Here is a 19,784-nt window from a genome sequence, read left to right as displayed (position 1 = left end):
GCGGAGAAAAATTTGTCGGCCTCCTTGGCCAAGTCGCGGAAATCGGTAATGGAAGAGTTGGCTAAAGCCGACAGTACCTGACCTGGCAGCTGTTGAAGGAACAGTTCCTTGAAGAGGAAGCACAGCCTGTGTGTGCCCAGGAGGGCCAGCATGTGGTCCATCAGCTGCGAGGGCTTGGAGTCGCCAAGCCCGGGTAGAGAGAGAAGCCGGCGTGCGCGCTCAGCTTTGGTGAGTCCAAAAGTTTCTAAGAGGTGCGTTTTCAGCGTTTTGATTTTGTTGAGCTCCGGGGGTTTCTCGAGCAGGCTCACGACTCTGGCCGCGGTGGAGCTGCCGAGAGCAGAGATGACGTAGTAGTACCTCGTGTCGTCCGCAGTGATGTCCCGGAGTGCAAATTGAGCCTCGGCCTGGGCAAACCAAGCGACAGCCTGTCGTTCCCAAAACTCGGGTAATTTGATGGAAACGGTGTTCGTCGCCATTTCGGATGCGGTCTTTGGAATCGTCCAAAAGAGCAGCGGGGTCACCAATGTTGGGGTCGCTAGAAATCAACAGGCTCTGAGACTTTTGTTGCAGCAAAGGCCAAACGCGTGTTACTTTATTCACTCTCCATGAGCTCCATAACCACATTGGCTATACATTGTGAATTGTGTTATTGTCCCTGTGTGGTCTCCGCCACACTATATCAATGCTTGGGTATTGTTATATATTTTTTTAATGTATTTAAAATCTTAACACTGCCCTACAAAAACACATTGCCCCTGTATTCATTGCAACATCCTCAAAATTGAAATCTCAGACCAGGCTCTTTCAGGAATTGAAAATTGGCCAAAAGGCAGTTTCCTTAATTTGTTTTCCCTTTACCTTTATTTAAGGGTTTACTTTGATTAAGTTTATAAAAGCATATGTATGACTGGAGTAATTTGACGACAAAAAAACTTTTAATTAATCCAGCAACAATCTATAGACACCAGAAAGGGTACAGAAGGTTTCACTGCTCTTTTGCCTGCATTAAAATGAATCAAACTACTTTTTATACTAAAGCCTCTCTTCAGCAGAACACATAGAGTGGCCAGCAAACGTTTTTTCTCACAACACATTAGCAAAAACTTTGGCAAATAACAGGGGTATTAACGATGGCTTGTGTCCAATGGTCATATTTGGAGTTGTAGGGCAGAGGAATTTCCCACAGTGCTTCTCGATGTATTATCTAACCAACAGAGAAGCTGAGAGGGAGAAGTCAATGAATTGGAGCGGGGCCGGGCGTCTGTGTCCATTTGTCATTATTTTCTTGCTTTTGACCTTGTTTGCACGGCAGGCGCCAGGTAAGGCCCCCCGAGATAAACACTGAAAACAAATTGGTCTGCAGGGCGAGGACCGCCGGCTCCTGGACAATATGAGGGTGCTCGGAGAGTTGAGAAGATAAACAAACGAGACGACTTTTTTTTAGAGAGTGCGAGTAAATGTCCGGGCAGGCGGTTCTCGGTTTTTTTTTGAGGGGGGGGATAAGTTTTTGTTTGTAATTTTCAGAGTGTCTTGTTTTTCTCGGCTAACCGTTTTCCTCCGCAGTTTGAGCAGGCCTGGTGGTGGAGCTACTCGCTCCCTCATCCTGTGGCTCCCACTGACGTTTGCTCGGATGCTGCCAGTGTAGAGGATGAACTGCGCCACGCACTTGGAGAGAGATACAGAGGTCGTTGTTGTTGTAGCCATTAAAATTCTCAAAAATGCAACGCTGTTGTACGGAAACTTGATTTAGTGTCGGCCAGTGGCTCAGTTGGTAGCACCCTCGCCTCTGAGTCAGAAGGTTGTTGGGCTCAAGTCCCACTCCACAGACTTGGAGTGCAAAAATCTAGGCTGACACTCCAGTAGCAGTGCTGCACTGTCGGAGGTGCCGTCTTTCAGATGAGATGTTAAACCGAGGACCCGTCCGCTCATTCAGGTGGACGTAAAAGTTCCCACGGCACTATTGCGAGGAAGAGCCAGGGGGGGTTCCCTGGTGTCCTGGCCAATAATTATCCCTCAACCAACATAACAAAAACAGATTATCTGTCTGTGGGACCTTGCTGTGTGCAAATTGGCTGCTGCGTTTCCTACATTACAACAGTGACTCCACTTCAAAAAGTGCTTCATTGGCTGTAAAGGACTTCGGAACGTCCGGTGGTCATGAAAGGCGCTCTATAAATGCAAGTCTTTTTAATTCTCAGAGGCAGCTATTAACATTAGTTTTGCAGAGCCTGTTGTGTCTATCATTAGCTGATTGCTAACATGAAAACGTCAAGCCTTTTTAACCCCAGCCCTGTCAGGTACAGCTTTCTATCAGGCTAGAGTAGCTATGCCTACTGGTTCAGCACCCGTCTGCTACACCCCATCAGTGAAATCACCTGATCTGACGAAAACTTCCCCTTTTCCGAACAAATGTCGCTGTTGGAAACCCCATAAAAAGTTAGATCCATTCAAATGTGGTGTAACTGGGTTTTTAACAGCGATCTGAGTAATAACGGTGTCCTGGCCAATTTTATCCCTCAACCAACATAACAAAAAAAAACATTATCTGGTCATCATCACATTGCTGTTTGTGGGAGCTTGCTGTGTGCAAATTGGCTGCTGCATTTTTCCACATTACAACACTTCAAAAAGTACTTCATTGGCTGTAAAGCGCTTTGAGACGTCCAGTGGTCATGAAAGGCGCTATATAAATGCAAGTCTTTTTTAACTACTAATAAAAAAACATTCTGCCTGTGAAGAATTGATTTTATATTGGCAGAATGTCTAATTTATCCATTAAGTTAAAAGTTATTAGATTTTAAAATTAATTAATAAAAATATATTTTTAGTTTGTTCAAGACATTTCAGTTTCTGCCTTAACCCAATGTGTATGTCCCAATCTTTATTTCACTCTCTCTAATTTTTTTTTTTAAGTGATTGATTATTAGTGCTTTCTGTTTCCATGTCTGGGAATTCTGCAATGTGATTGGCTACTTAGACAGCTTGCTGACGTCCCACTAAATTTCAATTGCACATCAGAAAAGCCGAACTTCTCGCCACAGAGATCGCAAGATCTTTGTGGGAAGCTTACTTCGGGGGCCAGAGGCGAATGCCTTTGCTTCTCCGCTGACAGCAAATTATGGGCCACTACCTGGGGGAAAGGTTAAAGGGTGTCAGTGAATGGGAATATGCAGCTGCTTTCCTTATTCCAACCAAAAGTCAAAGTTGTGACTGTTAGTATAAGAGTGCACCTGCGCTTTTCATTTATAAAGTTGATTCTACTGCCAGTAATGCTATTTAGAGATAGTGTTTCACTGTGAGTATCTTTTTAAGATCAGATATTTAAACATATTTTATGATTGACGGCCTTTTTTTCCCCCCTCTGTTTCTGTTTGTTCTGAAAATCATTGTTCCAGTAGTGTGATCTGTTCATAATGGGATAATGACTGTATCCGTTTTCCCCCCCTTCTAATTTTCTCTCCCTCTTTTCCTGAAGTCAGTGGTGGGATGTGGTTCCATGAGTAGTGGTGACCTTCCATTATCTTGCTCAAGTGGTCATTCATAATGTGATGCCCCACTTCACAATTGAATAGTCTGCAGTCAATGTCTGCAGGCTATTCAGCGGCCGCATGAGGCATCACCGCAAGCATGACATTTTCCATGCCCAGAATCTATAAATGTGCAGGCTTCAATCGATAGCAATGCGAAAAGGGAACCCTTGGTGGTTGCTGTGCTCCCATTCCCCACCTAAGATCTTAATGGTTTGGGTGGCCCATGTATGAGGTTAGAGTCATCCAGATGCAAGTGTATTTACTGATGCTTTCTCACACGGCCAGATTCTGTAATTTCTCCCCGCCAGATTCTTCAGTGTTGTAGTCACCAACAAAAAGTGTTCAAAACCTGCTTAGAAGTAGAAGAAAAAGTTTGTGTTTTCTTTTAAAAGTACCAATGATGAGACTTCCCCTTTTAAATATTTTTTTCATGAAGTTTCAAATAAATTTGATGAATTTCGAAGGGTAGTTTTGCAAGGTGAGGCTTCTGGCGTGGAGCCTTGCTACACAGGAGCGCAGGTCATAGAATCAGCTTGTCCCTTCTTTGGGGCACCATGCTAGCAGCACATGCTTGCAAAATTACCCCAATACTGTACACTATTATATATTCGATCAATGAGCACTATACTGCAGGTTAGATTGAATTTCGGTGTTGTCACTAAGGTAAAATGTAATGATGAATGAGTGAAATTTTCGTACTATGTGCACTTTAGCTGAAAACATCCAGCAGTACAATTATAGCTTTTGTCCTCCCAAACTTGAGTTGTGTGGGGAGAGACTATCTTGAGCTGTACAACACTTGGATGAAATACTGTTGGTAATAGTGGTATGGGCAGTTTGAGGTTATGAATTAAGTATATTGGCCAAGAGGTTTATGTGCATTTTTTCTTTCTCCCCATAATGGATTGGTACCAATGTTCTAAGTAAACTGACGTCACTACTAAAGTTCATGAAGGAAGTGTTCAACAAGCTGAAAAGGCAGCAGTGATATTCCACTATTTTAAAATAAATTTGCGATAGTTTACTGATGCTGCCATATACTTGCCATCAGCCAGGGTTTGTCATTGCTAGCTTTAATTTCCGTTTAAGCTTGCTGATGTGCTGTCCTCCGTTGTACAGTATATTTTTATTGTCCCTTTTGAATACTGAATAATTGCAGCTTTGAAAACTTCCATAAATTTGTTGTACAACATTTGTAAACATGCCTTTCTGTGAAGATGTGATGTTGAGTATTGTGAAGTAGGATTTGTAGTATTTAAGACAGATGCATGGAACCACATGACATTTAAATTCACAATAGGAGATTGCTGATGGACCTGAGTGATGTGTAGTTTCTTATATTTCACTGTTGAGAATGACCTTGTAACACACAAGCTATTGCACTGTAGTTGAATTTGCCAGTGAGATGTTAAAGCAGTTTTTTTCGAATGACCAATCGTGAATGGTACTTGTATTTTGTTTTGTTACAACCTGTGGGGGAGGGGGAAATTAAAAATTAGACATACTTTCCATTCCATTTTATGTTTTGTTTTGTTTCTTGCCCAGCTGAAGAATTTGAGTCCTTTTTTTAGGGTACAGTTTCTTGGGCTTTGATTAACCTCCAGTACCTTGCTCAAGTGGCGATTCTTCATATACATCTGTTGGCAGTGAGATTCGGCAGTCTATTCATCGCAGGGGAGTCCAATTCCACCCCATTCAAGATCCACGCCTGTCAGTGGTCTTTGGGCAATAATCAGGAGCAGGAACCCTGGCTAATTTACCCTTCCCAAACCCAACCCAGGAGTACGAGGCCAATTGTAGCCCCACTATAGTGCCACGCCAGCTAACTCAGCACACATTGGGGATCAAATCCTCCTGGTTTGTATGGCTGAGCTACTTACAGTCTTAACCAGTTTGGGAGCATGATAATTAGTCTTTAATATTTTAATGATTATGGTATATAGCTCTTGTTAACTTTTCACAAGATTAGTGTATTCTCCCAATTTTTTAATTAAAACAATCTCCCTTTTTTCTCCCCAACAAATTCCTGAGGATGCCAACTCATGCTTGGTATGGGCTCGACAACCCTTGTCAAAGTAGGTAATTTGTCCCGTGCAAGGTTAGAGAATAATTGGCAGCAGGCAATTTAACCATGTGATAGATTCATCACAGACAAGCTCAATCCTATCCTCACCAAACATCCAAAGACATCACTTTTAATTTGTTCATGGGATGTGGGCATCACAGGCAAGGCCAACATTTATTGCCCATCCCTAATTGCCCTTGAGAAGGTGGTGGTGAGCCGCCACCTTGAACCGCTGCAGTCCGTGTGGTGAAGGTACTCCCACAGTGCTGTTAGAGAGGGAGTTCCGAGATTTTGACCCAGCTACGATGAAGGAACGGCGATATACTTCCAAGTCAGGATAGTTTGTGACTTGGAGGGGAACTTGCAGGTGGTGGTGTTCCCATGCGCCTGCTGCCCTTGTCCTTCTAGGTGGAAGAGGTCACGGGTTTAGGAGGTGCTGCCGAAGAAGCCTTGGCGAGTTGCTGCAGTGCATCTTGTAGATGGTACACACTGCTAGTGGTGGAGGGAGTGAATGTTTAAGGTGGTGGATGGGGTGTCAATCAAGTGGGCTGCTTTGTCCTGGACGGTGTCGAGCTTCTTGTGTTGTTGGAGCTGCACTCGTCCAGGCAAGTGGAGAGTATTCCATCACACTCCTCACTTGTGCCTAGTAGATGGTGGAAAGGCTTTGGGGAGTCAGGAGGTAAGACACTTGCCACAGAATACCTAGCCTCTGACCTGTTCTTGTAGCCACAGTATTTATGTGGCTGGTCCAGTTAAGTTTCTGGTCAATGGTGACCCCCAGGATGTTGATGGTGGGGGATTCGGTGATAGTAATGCTGTTGCATGCCAAGGAACGATGGTTAGATTCTCTTTTGTTGGAAATTGTCATTGCCTGGCACTTATGTGGCACGAATGTTACTTGCCACTTACCAGCCCAGGCCTGAATGTCGTCCAGGTCTTGCATGCTTGATGAGCTAACTCAACACATATCGGGTCTAAAAATTGGGACCTTCCTGATTTGTATGGCAGAGTACCAATTTGGCAGCATACCAATTTGAGCAATCAGAAGTTTAAAAAAAATAGGAAGCACTTCAAATGTCAGAAAGCGCTTCTTCACACAAAGGCAGGTGGAAATCTGGAACACTCATCCCCAAAAAGCTGTTGAGGCTCGGTCAATTGAAAATTTCAAAAGATTGATAGATTTTGTACGGCAAGGATATTGAGGGTTATGGAACCAAGATGGGTAAATGGAGTTAAGATACAGATCAGCCATGAGCTAATTGATTGGTGAAACAGGCTTGAGAGGCTGAATGGCCTACCACTTTTAATAGAAAACTTGATGGTTGCTAAATTATAATTGTTTTCTTTGATAAAGGTGTTTTATAAGTATATTAAGGGCAAGAGGATAACCAGGGAAAGAGTAGGGACCAAAGTGGCAATCTGTGTGTAGAGCCGGAAGATGTAGGTGAGGTTTTAAATGAATATTTTGCATCTGTGTTCACTATGGAGAAGGGTAATGTAGGCATAGAAATCAGGCAGGGGGATTGTGATATACTTGAACAAATTAGTATTGAGAGGGAGGAGGTACTACTGGTTTTAGCGGGCTTAAAAGTGGATAAATCCCCAGGCCCAGACGAGATGTATCCCAGGCTGCTGTGTGAGGCAAGGGAGGAGATTGCAGGGGATCTGACACAAATTTTCAGAACCTCTCTGGCCACAGGGGAGGTGCCAGAGTACTGGAGGACAGCTAACGTAGTACCATTATTCAAGAAGGGTAGTAGGGATAAACCAGGGAATTACAGGCCAGTGAGCCTAACATCAGTGGTAGGGAAATTATTGGAAAAAATTCTGAGGGACAGAATTAGTCTCCACTTGGAGAGGCAAGGATTAATCAAGGATAGTCAGCATGGCTTTGTCAGGGGGAGATCATGTCTAACCAATTTGATTGAATTTTTCGAGGGTGTGACTAGGTGTGTGGATGAGGGTAGTGCAGTTGATGTAGTCTACATGGACTTCAGTGAGGCTTTTGACAAAGTCCTGCATGGGAGACTGGTCAAGAAGGTAGGAGCCCATGGGATCCAGGGCAATTTGGCACATTGGATCCAAAATTGGCTTAGTGGCAGGAGGCAGAGGGTGATGGTGGAAGGTTGTTTTTGTGACTGGAAGCCTGTGTCCAATGGTGTACCGCAGGGATCGGTGCTGGGTCCCTTGCTGTTCGTAGTGTACATTAATGATTTAGCTATGAATGTAGGAGTTATGATCAGTAAGTTCACAGATGTCACAAAAATTGGTGGAGTGGTAAATAGCGAGGAGGGAAGCCTCAGGCTACAGGACGATATAGATGGGTTGGTCAGATGGGCAGAACAGTGGCAAATGTAAATTTAACCCTGAAAAGTGTGAGCTGATGCATTTTGGGAGGACTAACAAGGCAAGGGAATACACAATGAATGGTAGGACCCTAGGAAGGACAGAAGATCAGTGTGCGTGTACATAGATCCCTGTAAGAGCCATGAAAGTTTAAGAAAATACTTTAAAATATTGGTTAAATAGCATAATAGTTAATTTACCTGACTGACTTATTGTATTAAGAAACCCCCTATTTTCTTGCTCCAGTAGTATAGTCCGAGATACCCCCTTCATTCTTGCCACAATGGTACAGTCCTTAAGATCGTCACATAGCCAGCAGCCATTTTACAGTTTAAACTCCACGTGGCTGAAGGAGGCAGAAGTTGTGAGGGCTGGAGCAATACAGTTTTTGACCGTGTTCGTTTATACGTGTTTGCTTTGTAATTCTGTTCGTAAAGTGTTATAGTAAACAGTTTAAAAGACAAAGCTACGTTTGGGAACGTTTTATTTCGACACGCGTCTACTCGTTGTTAAAAGCCCCACAGCTCAGTGGCTGCCTGTTTGGAAACTAAGAAGCGCCACTACATTAGTCAAAAACTAGCTCCCTAAGAAGGAAAGGACAGAATTGTCGGCGAACGTATACATGAATGGTCACGGAGCCAGACGACAATATAAGAAAGCAAAGGTACAGTGACTGTTACTTGCTTTGTTCATTCTATTGAGAAGCTAAATAAGAGCTGCGGGTAAAATGGCCGAGGCCTTACGGAGCCAGGAGCTTCCCCCAGCCAGAAGGATTGCTGGCCAAAAGAGGGAAATAAAGCTCACCCCAAAGGCAATGGAAGAGAAGTTACATAGAAGCATAGGTGCAAGGAAGGCTAAATTAGCTCAGATAACGGGAAAAATGAAGATAATTGATTGTCTCATGGAAGATAATGCTAATATTAAGAAAGCTGAAGACATAATGCATTACAATTTCTCCAAGCTGCATGAAGAATTTAATGTACTCAATGAAGATGTATTAGCACTTTTGTCTGAAGAAGAGGGAAAAGCCGATCAGCACAACTGGTTTGATCTTAAATCATCCAGCATTAAGGACTATGTCAAGGCCACAGAACAGTGGATGTTAAGGATTCGTCAAGATGCTGATACAGCAGAGAAAGATAAAGTTGACGATGAAGTCGGACCAGATGATAGCATTTCAGAGACTTCAGCCAGACTGAGCAAAAATCAAAAAGAAGGTAGCTCTGTTTCTGGACGCAGGTCAGTCGCTTCTACCACATGCTCGTCGCGACGCATGAGAGAGGAGGTTGAACGGGCGGCGTTGATGGCGCGCGCAGCATCTTTAGCGGAGAAGCAAGCTCTTGAACAGGAAGAGGCCCAACTGCAGGCCCAAGAGGCCCAACTACAGGCCCAACAGGCCCAAGTGCAGGCAAAGAAAGAACAGCTGGAGATAAAAACAGCTATTGCGGTCTCAGATGCCAGGTTGAGTGTGTATGAAGATTACGAAGGCTCACGGGACGGCGTGAGCGAATACTGCCAGTCAATGTTGTCACACACAGTTGGATCCAGGGCACCTTCAAGAGTTACAAGAGAGTCCGAAGGCCATCTCCTGGCATTACAGCGTGGAAGAGTGGCCTCTCCACTAACAGGAGCACGTGATGCTACCCCAGACGTCAGACGGTCTAGACTAGACCCTGCTGATGACCACCAGAGGCCTGAAGACACAGGGAGAAGCCTATACCGAGTGATGCAACGTCAGAACGAAATTACAGAGATGCTTGTAAAACAACAGAATCTGTTTCGACTCCCTCAAAGAGACATACCAGTGTTCCAAGGCGACCCACTCAAGTATAAGCCCTTCATCAAATCCTTCGAACAAGCCATTGACTCCAAAACAGAGAGCAGCAGTGATAAGTTGTACTACCTGGGACAGTACACCAGTGGTAAACCACAAGACCAAGTCAGAAGCTGTGAACACATGAGACCGGACTGGGGATACATAGAAGCCAGGAAGTTGCTGCAGGAGCACTATGGTAACGAGCTGAAGATAGCCACTGCATATATTGAAAAGGCTACCAAGTGGCCACAGATCAGATCGGAGGACGGAGAGGCATTGAACGCATATGTTCTTTTCCTCATAGGATGTCGCAACACCATGGAGGATGTTGAATTCATGGAAGAGATGGACAATCCTACGACTATGCGAATCATCATCTCTAAGCTTCCTTACAGGATGAGAGAACAATGGAGAAGAACAGCCTTTGAGATAATGGAGAGACGGAAAAGTAGAGCCAGGTTTGCAGACTTAGTGAATTTCATAGACAAACAGGCTAAAATTGCTAGGGACCCATTGTTTGGAAACATCCAGGATGTCAGCCCGACTACTGATGGAAGAGTGAAAGCCAAGCCTGTTGAATCAAAGACTCTCAGGAAAGGTGGTTCCAGGGGAAGCAGCTTTGCAACTATCGTCACTCAGGCTGGGGAAGAAAGGTCTCAGAACTCATCTCCCAAAAAGAGCAGCACAGTGACGCCTGCTAATGCCTTTCAGAAGCCATGTTTATTCTGCCAGAAGAATCATACATTGGATTTCTGCAGTGACATCAAAGCACAGCCACATAAGGACAGAATCGAATTCCTGAAGTACAACGGCCTATGTTTTGGATGTCTCTCTCAGGGGCACCTGAGTAGAAACTGTAAGCAAAGAACGACATGCAGAGAGTGCACTCGGAAACATCCCAGTCTGCTGCATATCCATAAAGAAGAACAAGTCTCTAAGAAGAGTGAAGAAAACAATACCGACGAGAAGGTTGTTTCAAGTGCTCTGGTGTCGCTAGAACCAGAGACTTGTGGATTCACTGGGGCCGGTGACAGTGATTGTATTCTTGCCATCGTACCAGTAAAGATCAAGTCTAAGAGGAGTGAGAAGTTCGTGGCGACTTATGCCTTCATGGATCCAGGTAGTTCAGCAACGTTCTGCACAGAATCACTCATGCGACAGCTGAACGTTAGAGGCAGAAGAGCAGAAATCCTATTACGCACCATGGGTCATGAGAAGTCAATGCAAAGTTATATCCTGTCAGGCCTAGAAGTGTGTGGACTTGAAGAGAAGGACTTCATAGACCTGCCTAATGTTTTCACACAGAGGGAGATTCCTGTTAGAATAGGGAACTTAGCCCTGCAGAAGGATGTGGATAGATGGCCTTACCTAGAAAAGGTGCGTCTCCCATACATTGAAGCAGAAATTGGCCTATTAATTGGAACCAATGCCTACAAAACTATGGAGCCATGGCAGGTGATAAACAGCAAGGATGACGGACCCTACGCCGTCAGGACAGCCCTTGGATGGGTAGTCAGTGGACCGTTAAGGAGAGATGATGGCAACAAGTCGAACAAGGAGGAACGACAAAACGTCAGTTAATCGCATCTCTATCGCAAGCATTGAAGAGCTGTTGATACAGCAGTTCAACGCAGACTTTTCAGAACGCAGCTGTGAGGAAAAGACAGAGATGTCACAAGAAGACCATCAGTTCATGGATTTGATGACAAGGTCTACACAGTTCATCAATGGCCACTATCACATTGGTTTGCCACTGAGAAGACAGACCGCGAAGATGCCGAACAATCGCTGCATAGCAGAGCAACGCGCCATCAGTCTAAAGAGAAAGCTGAACAAGAACCCCGACTTTCACGAAGACTACAAAGGCTTCATGAGAAACATCATAGCGAAAGGCTATGCTGTAAAAGTGCCCGAGGAACAGTTGAACAGAGACGATGGAAGGGTCTGGTACATTCCTCATCACGGTGTGTATCACCCAAAGAAGAAAAAGATCCGTGTAGTGTTTGACTGCGCCGCCTCATTCAGAGGAACTTCACTGAACGACCAGCTGCTTCAAGGTCCTGATCTTACTAATACCCTCATTGGCGTCTTGACTAGGTTTAGACAAGAGCTCGTTGCCATGATGGCAGACATAGAATCAATGTTCTACCAAGTCAGAATCCCTGATGAAGATGCTGATCTCCTGCGTTTCCTTTGGTGGCCAGATGGCGACGTTAGTCAAGCGATGGTGGAATGTAGAATGGCTGTACACTTGTTCGGAGCCACATCATCTCCCAGCTGTGCAAGCTACGCTCTCAGAAAAACTGCAGAAGATGGCAAAAGCAAAGCACCATCAGAGGCTGTGGAGACAATCTTCAGAAACTTTTATGTCGATAACTGTCTGAAGTCCGTGTCAACAGAAGACGATGCCATTGCACTGTCAAGAGACCTTAGAACTCTGTGTTCGAATGGAGGATTCCATCTGACTAAGTGGATAAGCAACAGCAGAGCAGTTCTAGCGTCTATCCCAGAAAAGGAAAGAGCCACTGAAGTCAAAGATCTGGACCTGAGCCACGATGTCCTTCCTATCGAGAGAGCTCTTGGTGTACAATGGTGCATTGAGTCAGACACGTTCAACTTCAGAATAATGGTGAACGAAAGACCATCCACAAGACGAGGGATTCTCTCCGTGGTCAGTTCCATCTACGACCCTCTTGGATTCCTGGCACCACTCATTCTGCTGGTGAAGCTGATGCTACGAGAGCTGTGTAGAGACAAGAGAGGATGGGATGAAGATATCCCAGAAGGTCAAGCTCAGAGATGGCTCAGATGGTTGACAGATTTGCAACAACTTTCTAGCTTCAACGTCAGTAGATGCATCAAGCCTGTGAGTTTTGGAGTTACAAAGACGGCTCAACTACATCATTTCTCGGATGCCAGTGAGGACGGCTATGGCATGGCTACTTACCTCTTGCTGACAAATCAACAGGGCCAGAAACATTGTGCCTTCCTCATGGGGAAATCCAGGGTGGCTCCGCTGAAGCAGGTCACCATCCCGAGACTGGAGTTGACGGCAGCGGTTGTTGCAGTTAAAGTTGACCAGGTGATGCGGAAAGAGTTACAGCTCCCACTAGAAGAATCTGTCTTCTGGACGGATAGCACGACGGTGCTGAAGTATATAGAGAATGAGAAGATACGCTTCAAGACCTTCGTAGCAAACAGAATCTCATCCATTAGAGAAGCTACACAACCATCTCAATGGCGGTATGTAAACACCTCATTAAACCCAGCAGATCAAGCCTCACGGGGATTGAAGGCTGAAAACTTCATGAGGAGTGAAACTTGGATACAAGGCCCAAGTTATCTGCTGGAAACAGAGAGATCATGGCCAGAAAGACCAGATATGCCAAGTCAGATTGCTAAAGACGACGTCGAAGTCAAGAGATCAGTCACAGTAAATCTCATAACTACGAAAGAGAACTTTGACACAGTGAACAAGCTTGTTAACCATTTCTCAGGATGGCACCAGTTGAGGAAAGCAGTTGCATGGTTTCTAAGGTTGAAAGAGTTGCTGCTACACCTGAGCGGTAAGAGAAAAGAGTACCGAGCCACTATCAGTCAGTCTGAAAGTAACCCTGATAAGCAGAGAATGCTTCTACAGCAGTATATGCATCAGCACGAGACCACATTGGGTAAGAATTCATTGACCGTGGAGGATTTGGCCAAGGCTGAGAGGGAGATAGTTTGCTTCAGTCAAAGACAAAGATACCCAGAAGAAATCGAAGCTTTACAGCGAAATACTCCAATCAAGAAAGGTAGTCATATCTACAAGCTGGACCCTACACTGCAAGATGGAGTACTGAGGGTGGGAGGGAGACTAAACAAATCTGCTATGCCAGAGGAGGCCAAGCATCCTGCTATCCTTTCTAAGGACCTCCGGGTTGCGCTACTCATTCTTCAGCATATACACCAGAGTATTGGACACAGTGGGAGGAATCACGTGCTTGCGAAGCTAAGACAAAGATACTGGATTCCAGGAGCTAATTCCGTAATAAGAAAAATACTCTCTGAATGCATTGTTTGCAGACGGTTACACGCTAGAGCTGGGGAGCAGAAAATGGCAGACCTGCCTGAAGACCGTTTGTTACCAGACAAGCCCCCATTTACAAACATAGGGGTGGACTATTTCGGGCCTTTCGAGGTAAAGCGAGGACGGAGCCTTGTCAAGAGATATGGTGTGCTTTTCACTTGTTTGACCATCAGAGCAGTTCATATTGAGGTGGCACACACGCTTGACACTGATTCCTGTATTAACGCCTTGCGTCGCTTTGTCTGTAGAAGAGGACAGGTGCCCATTATGTGTTCTGATAATGGCACTAATTTCGTCGGAGCGGAGAGAGAACTACGGGAAGCTATTGAAGGTTGGAATCAGCTTAAAATACAGGAAGCCATGATGCAAACAGGAATTAAGTGGATCTTCAATCCTCCGGCTGCATCCCACCATGGAGGTGTCTGGGAAAGACAGATATGCACCGTAAGAAAACTACTCAGTTCTGTACTGAAGCAGCAAGCGCTTGACGACGAAGGACTCCCAACCGTTCTGTGTGAGGTCGAAGCCATCATTAATGACCGACCGATAACTAAGACATCAGATGATCCCAATGACCTCGAAGCCCTGACTCCGAACCACCTGTTGTTGTTGAAAACACAGCCAGCCATGCCCCCGGGAGTCTTCAAAAAGGAAGATCTGTATGCCCGTCGGAAGTGGAGGCAAGTTCAGTATATGTCGGACCTTTTCTGGACCAGATGGACAAGAGAATACTTACCTCTGCTACAGGAGCGTCAAAAATGGTCCAAAATAAAGAGGAACTTCATTGTCGGAGACATTGTCTTAATCGTGGATGATTCAGCCCCTAGAAATTCTTGGTTGATGGGAAAAATAATTAAGACCATGCCAGACTCCAGAGGCGTCGTTCGTCGCGTTTGTTTGCAAACCAAGACCAGTACCCTGGAAAGACCGATCACAAAGCTCTGCCTGCTACAAGAAGCAGCGTGAAAAGTTCCTGAACGAAAAAAGTGGACACTTATATTGTAAATATGTTGAACTCATTAGTTTATGACTCTTAATGTTTGAGTAATTGATATGCTTCATGTGCCTAGTCAATTAGGGGCCGGAATGTAAGAGCCATGAAAGTTTAAGAAAATACTTTAAAATATTGGTTAAATAGCATAATACAGTTAATTTACCTGACTGACTTATTGTATTAAGAAACCCCCTATTTTCTTGCTCCAGTAGTATAGTCCGAGATACCCCCTTCATTCTTGCCACAATGGTACAGTCCTTAAGATCGTCACATAGCCAGCAGCCATTTTACAGTTTAAACTCCACGTGGCTGAAGGAGGCAGAAGTTGAGGGCTGGAGCAATACAGTTTTTGACCGTGTTCGTTTATACGTGTTTGCTTTGTAATTCTGTTCGTAAAGTGTTATAGTAAACAGTTTAAAAGACAAAGCTACGTTTGGGAACGTTTTATTTCGACACGCGTCTACTCGTTGTTAAAAGCCCCACAGCTCAGTGGCTGCCTGTTTGGAAACTAAGAAGCGCCACTACAATCCCTGAAGGCAGCAGGACAAGTAGATAAGGTGGTTAAAAAGGCATATGGGATATTTGCCTTCATTAGCCGAGGCATAGAATATAAGAGCAGGAATGTTATGATGGAGCTGTACAAAACGCTAGTTAGGCCACAGCTGGAAAACTGTGTGCAGTTCTGGTCGCTACACTATAGGAAGGATGTGATTGCATTGGAGAGGGTGCAGAGGAGATTCACCCGGATGTTACCTGGGCTGGAGCGCTTCAGCTATGAAGAGAGACTGGACAGGCTGGGGTTGTTTTCCTTAGAGCAGAGAAGGCTGAGGGGGGACCTGATTGAGGTGTACAAAATTATGAGGGGCATAGATAGGGTAGATAGAAAGGAACTTTTCCCCTTAGTAGAGAGGTCAATTACCAGGGGGCATAGTTTCAAGGTAAGGGGCAGGAGGTTTAGAGGGGATTTGAGGAAAAACTTTTTCACCCAGAGGGTGGTTGGAATCTGGAACTCACTGCCTGAAAGGGTGGTAGAGGCAGGAATCCTCAACATTCAAGAAGCATTTAGATGAGCACTTGAAACACCATAGCATACAAGGCTACGGACCAAGTGCTGGAAAATGGGATTAGAATAGCCAGGGCTTGATGGCCGGCGCAGACACGATGGGCTGAAGGGCCTCTTTCTGTGCTGTATAACTCTATAACTCTATGACTCTATAATCAGCATGGCTATTGAGGTCACAGGAGAGTATTCAAAATATATTCTCATTGATTGCCACCATTTTAAAATAGAAATAATTAAAACATTGAGAAAACAAAACTGTGCCTGCCCTAAGATTGAGACCATTCATTCAGCTGCCTCTGCCACTTGCTTCCCCATGCCCACTGGGCCAAACTTCCTCTAAGGTTCTCCACCCCTAGCCTTGAACTCTCATCTTTCTCCAGTTTCTCTCTGATCTCCCCTCATGACCTCTCTGCGCTAATCTTGTCTGAGACCCACCTCCTGCTCCCTCGACCCTATTCCCACCAAACTGCTGACCACCCAACTTCCTTTTCTGGCTCCCATGTTAGCTGATATTGTTAATGGTTCTCTCTCCTCAGGTACTGTCCCCCTCTCCCTCAAATCTGCTGTTATCACCCCTCTCCTCAAAAAACCAACCCTTGATCCCTCCGTCCTTGCAAATGACCGCCCTATTTCCAACCTCCCTTTCCTCGCCAAAGTCCTTGAACGTGTTGTCGCCTCCCACATCCGTGCCCATCTTTCCCACAATTCAACGTTTAAATCCCTCCAATCAGGTTTCCACAATTGCCACAGTACCGAAATGGCTCTCATCAAAGTCACAAATTACATCCTTTGTGACTGTGACAAAGGTAAACTATCCCTCCTCATCCTTCTTGACTTGTCCGCAGCCTTTGACACAGTTGACCGCTCCATCCTTCTCCAACGCCTCTCCACCGTCGTCCAGCTGGGTGAGACTGCACTCGCCTGGTTCCATTCTTATCTATCTAATCGTAACCAGCGAATCACCTGAAATGGCTTCTCTTCCCGCTCCCGCATCATTACCTCTGGTGTCCCCCAAGGATCTATCCTTGGCCCCCTCCTATTTCTCATCTACATGTTGCCCCTTGGCGACATCATCTGAAAACACAGCGTCAGTTTCCACATGTACGCTGACGACACCCAGCTCTACCTCACTACCTCTTCTCTCGACCCCTCCACGGTCTCTAAATTGTCAGACTGCTTGTCCGACATACAGTTCTGGATGAGCAAAAGTTTTCTCCAATTAAATATTGGGAAGACTGAAGTCATTGTTTTCGGTCCCCGCCACAAACTCCGTTCCCTCGACACTGACTCCATCCCTCTCTCTAACATCTGTCTGAGGCTGAACCACACTGTTCGCAACCTCGGTGTCATATTTGACCCTGAAATGAGCTTCCGACCACACATACGCAGCATAACAAAGACCGCCTACTTCCACCTCTGTAACATCGCCCGTCTCTGCCCTTGCCTCAGCTCATCCGCTGCTGAAACCCTCATCCATGCCTTTGTTACCTCTAGACTTGACTATTCCAACACTCCTGGCTGGCCTCCCACATTCTACCCTACGTAAACTTGAGGTCATCCAAAACTCGGCTGCCTGTGTCCTAACTCGCACCAAGTTCTATTCATCCATCACCCCTGTGCTCGCTGACCTACATTGGCTCCCGGTTAAGCAGCGCTTCGATTTCAAAATTCTCATCCTTGTTTTCAAATCCCTCCTTGGCCTCGCCCCTCCCTATCTCTGTAATCTCCTCCAGCCCCACAACCCCCCCGAGATATCTGCGCTCCTCTAATTCAGCCTTCTTGAGAATCCCTGATTATAATCACTCAACCTTTGGTGGCCGTGCCTTCTGTTGCCTAGGCCCTAAGCTCTGGAATTCCCTACCTAAACCTCTTCGCCTCGCTACCTCTCTTTCCTCCTTTAAGACGCTCCTTAAAACCTACCTCTTTGACCAAGCTTTTGGTCACCTGCCTTAATTTATCCTTATGTGGCTCGATGTCAAATTTTTTGTCTTCTAACACTCCTGTGAAGCGCCTTGGGACCTTTTACTACGTTAAAGGTGCTATATAAATACAAGTTGTTGTTGTATTGCTTGTAACTGTTGACTCCTGTTGATTTCTGGGGGATGTCTCCAAGAACATAGTTTGTGGCTGATGTCATTTTACAAAACTATTTGGATTAACTTTTCAGTTTGGTCATATGAAATGGGTTAAAATGTAAAATCTATTGAAACAATTTTTTTTAAAGGGATTGATGAAGAAGAAGACTGAAGAAATACTCTCAGCAGGTGCTTTTTTATCATTTGGATTTTTGCTTCCCTAATCCTTGAGTTGATAACTGATTACTTATGATAGATGTGCCAGAGCCATGATCCTCGAAAGGAAAGAAAGCATTCAAAGTTGCCTGTTAGCCTAGGTTTAGTAATAACAATTTAAAAAAAAAAAACATCAGTCCAATTAATTTAAGGTCGTTCTTGCCCACCAGTTACTGACTGTAGCATCCCGGTTCTGAACACAGTCCCTTCTGATGCTTAGAGATTTGGCTTGTAATGTGTAGGGAATATCTTGAACAATTCTACCACAGATGATTCACATTGGGCAGGCCAGGTTACACCTATATAGCAGCTGGAACTGCCTTGTACTAGTTCTGATGTTGGTCTTTTACTAGACAAATATGCCAAATGAATAATGTTTCTAATCTTAATGATTGTGGCGTTGAAAGCTCCCATTGGTGTTATATACTTGCTGAAACAGAGCAAATAACAAGTCCTTTCCCTACGCTGTATCTTACAGACTAATGCCATTTAGTTTAGAATTCCAAACCCTGAAATTCAGTGCGTGTTCTACCAGATTCTCTCTAACTGACCAGCGCTCGGCCATCGACACTGTTTCCCCGGGGTTCCATCTGTCTCCTGCCAGAGTTGCGACAGGAGATCAGTAAAGCCACTTGGAATTTCTGGCTGCAATTGTTATTCTTCCACAATCTCTTTGATACAGAGATAGGTGGGTTAGCAAGTTGCGAGGAGGACACACAGATTCTGCAAAGGGATATAGACAGGTTAAGTGAGCGGGCAAAAATTTGGCAGATGGAGTATAATGTGGGCAAATGTGAGGTTATCCACTTTGGTAGGAAAAATAAAAAAGCAAATTATTGTTTAAATGGAGGGAGACTACAAAATGCTGCAGTACAGAGGGACCTGGGGTTCCTTGTACATGAAACACAAAAAGTTAACATGCAGGCACAGCAAGTAATTATGAAGGCAAATGGAATGTTGGCCTTTATTGCAGTGGGGTTGGAGTATAAAAGTAGAGAAGTCTTGCTACAACTGTTGGTGAGACCACACTTGGATATACAGTAAACTCTCATTTAAATGGCACCTAATTATCCAGAATTCTCTAATAACCGACAAAATTCAGGAGTAGGTTCAGAAACCCAAAGGTAAATTTTACTGTATATTTGTGGCTGTGTAACCGGGGTTCTCGTACCTTTTGCCGTGCAACCGGGTCCCCTGCGCCTGTGGCCGTGCAACCGGGTCCCCTGCGCCTGTGGCCGTGCAACCGGGTCCCCTGCGCCTGTGGCCGTGCAACCGGGTCCCCTGCGCCTGTGGCCGTGCAACCGGGTCCCCTGTGGCCGTGCAACCGGGTCCCCTGCGCCTGTGGCCGTGCAACCGGGTCCCCTGCGCCTGTGGCCGTGCAACCGGGACTTCTGGAGCTGTGGCCGTGTAACCGGGGCTCTCGTACCTTGGTAGGTATACCTCTCTGTTATCCGGAATTTTTAATCAACCGGCACCATCCCGGTCCCGTAGGTGCCCGATACAAAAGAGTTTACTGTACTTGCATTGGAGGCAGTTCAGAGAAGGTTCACTAGGTTAATTCCTGAGATGAAGGGGTTGTCTTATGAAGAAAGGTTGAGCAGGTTGGGCCT

General features: G+C 45.2%; 1 protein-coding gene across 4 annotated transcripts in view; it reads left to right on the top strand.

Moving 5' to 3' along the window:
• Positions 1–1,185: 1,185 nt before the first annotated feature.
• Positions 1,186–19,784, top strand: part of msrb3 (methionine sulfoxide reductase B3) — a 139,628-nt gene continuing 121,029 nt past the window's right edge. Inside the window, exon 1 of one of the 4 annotated variants that reach the window (XM_086009260.1) lies at positions 1,186–1,319. In XM_086009260.1, the coding sequence (XP_085865386.1) occupies positions 1,196–1,319 (124 nt within the window). In that variant the 5' untranslated portion in view covers positions 1,186–1,195. The remainder of the gene's footprint in view (positions 1,320–19,784) is intronic. The other 3 variants (XM_086009262.1, XM_086009264.1, XM_086009263.1) reach the window with 3 other exon arrangements.

Source organism: Somniosus microcephalus, chromosome 16, assembly GCF_052327205.1.
Source record: "Somniosus microcephalus isolate GS21.2 chromosome 16, FLI_Smic_1.0, whole genome shotgun sequence".
Lineage (NCBI taxonomy): Eukaryota > Metazoa > Chordata > Chondrichthyes > Squaliformes > Somniosidae > Somniosus > Somniosus microcephalus.
The sequence above is the reverse complement of the archived record's forward strand: the minus strand, read 5'-3'. Positions and strand labels throughout refer to the sequence as shown.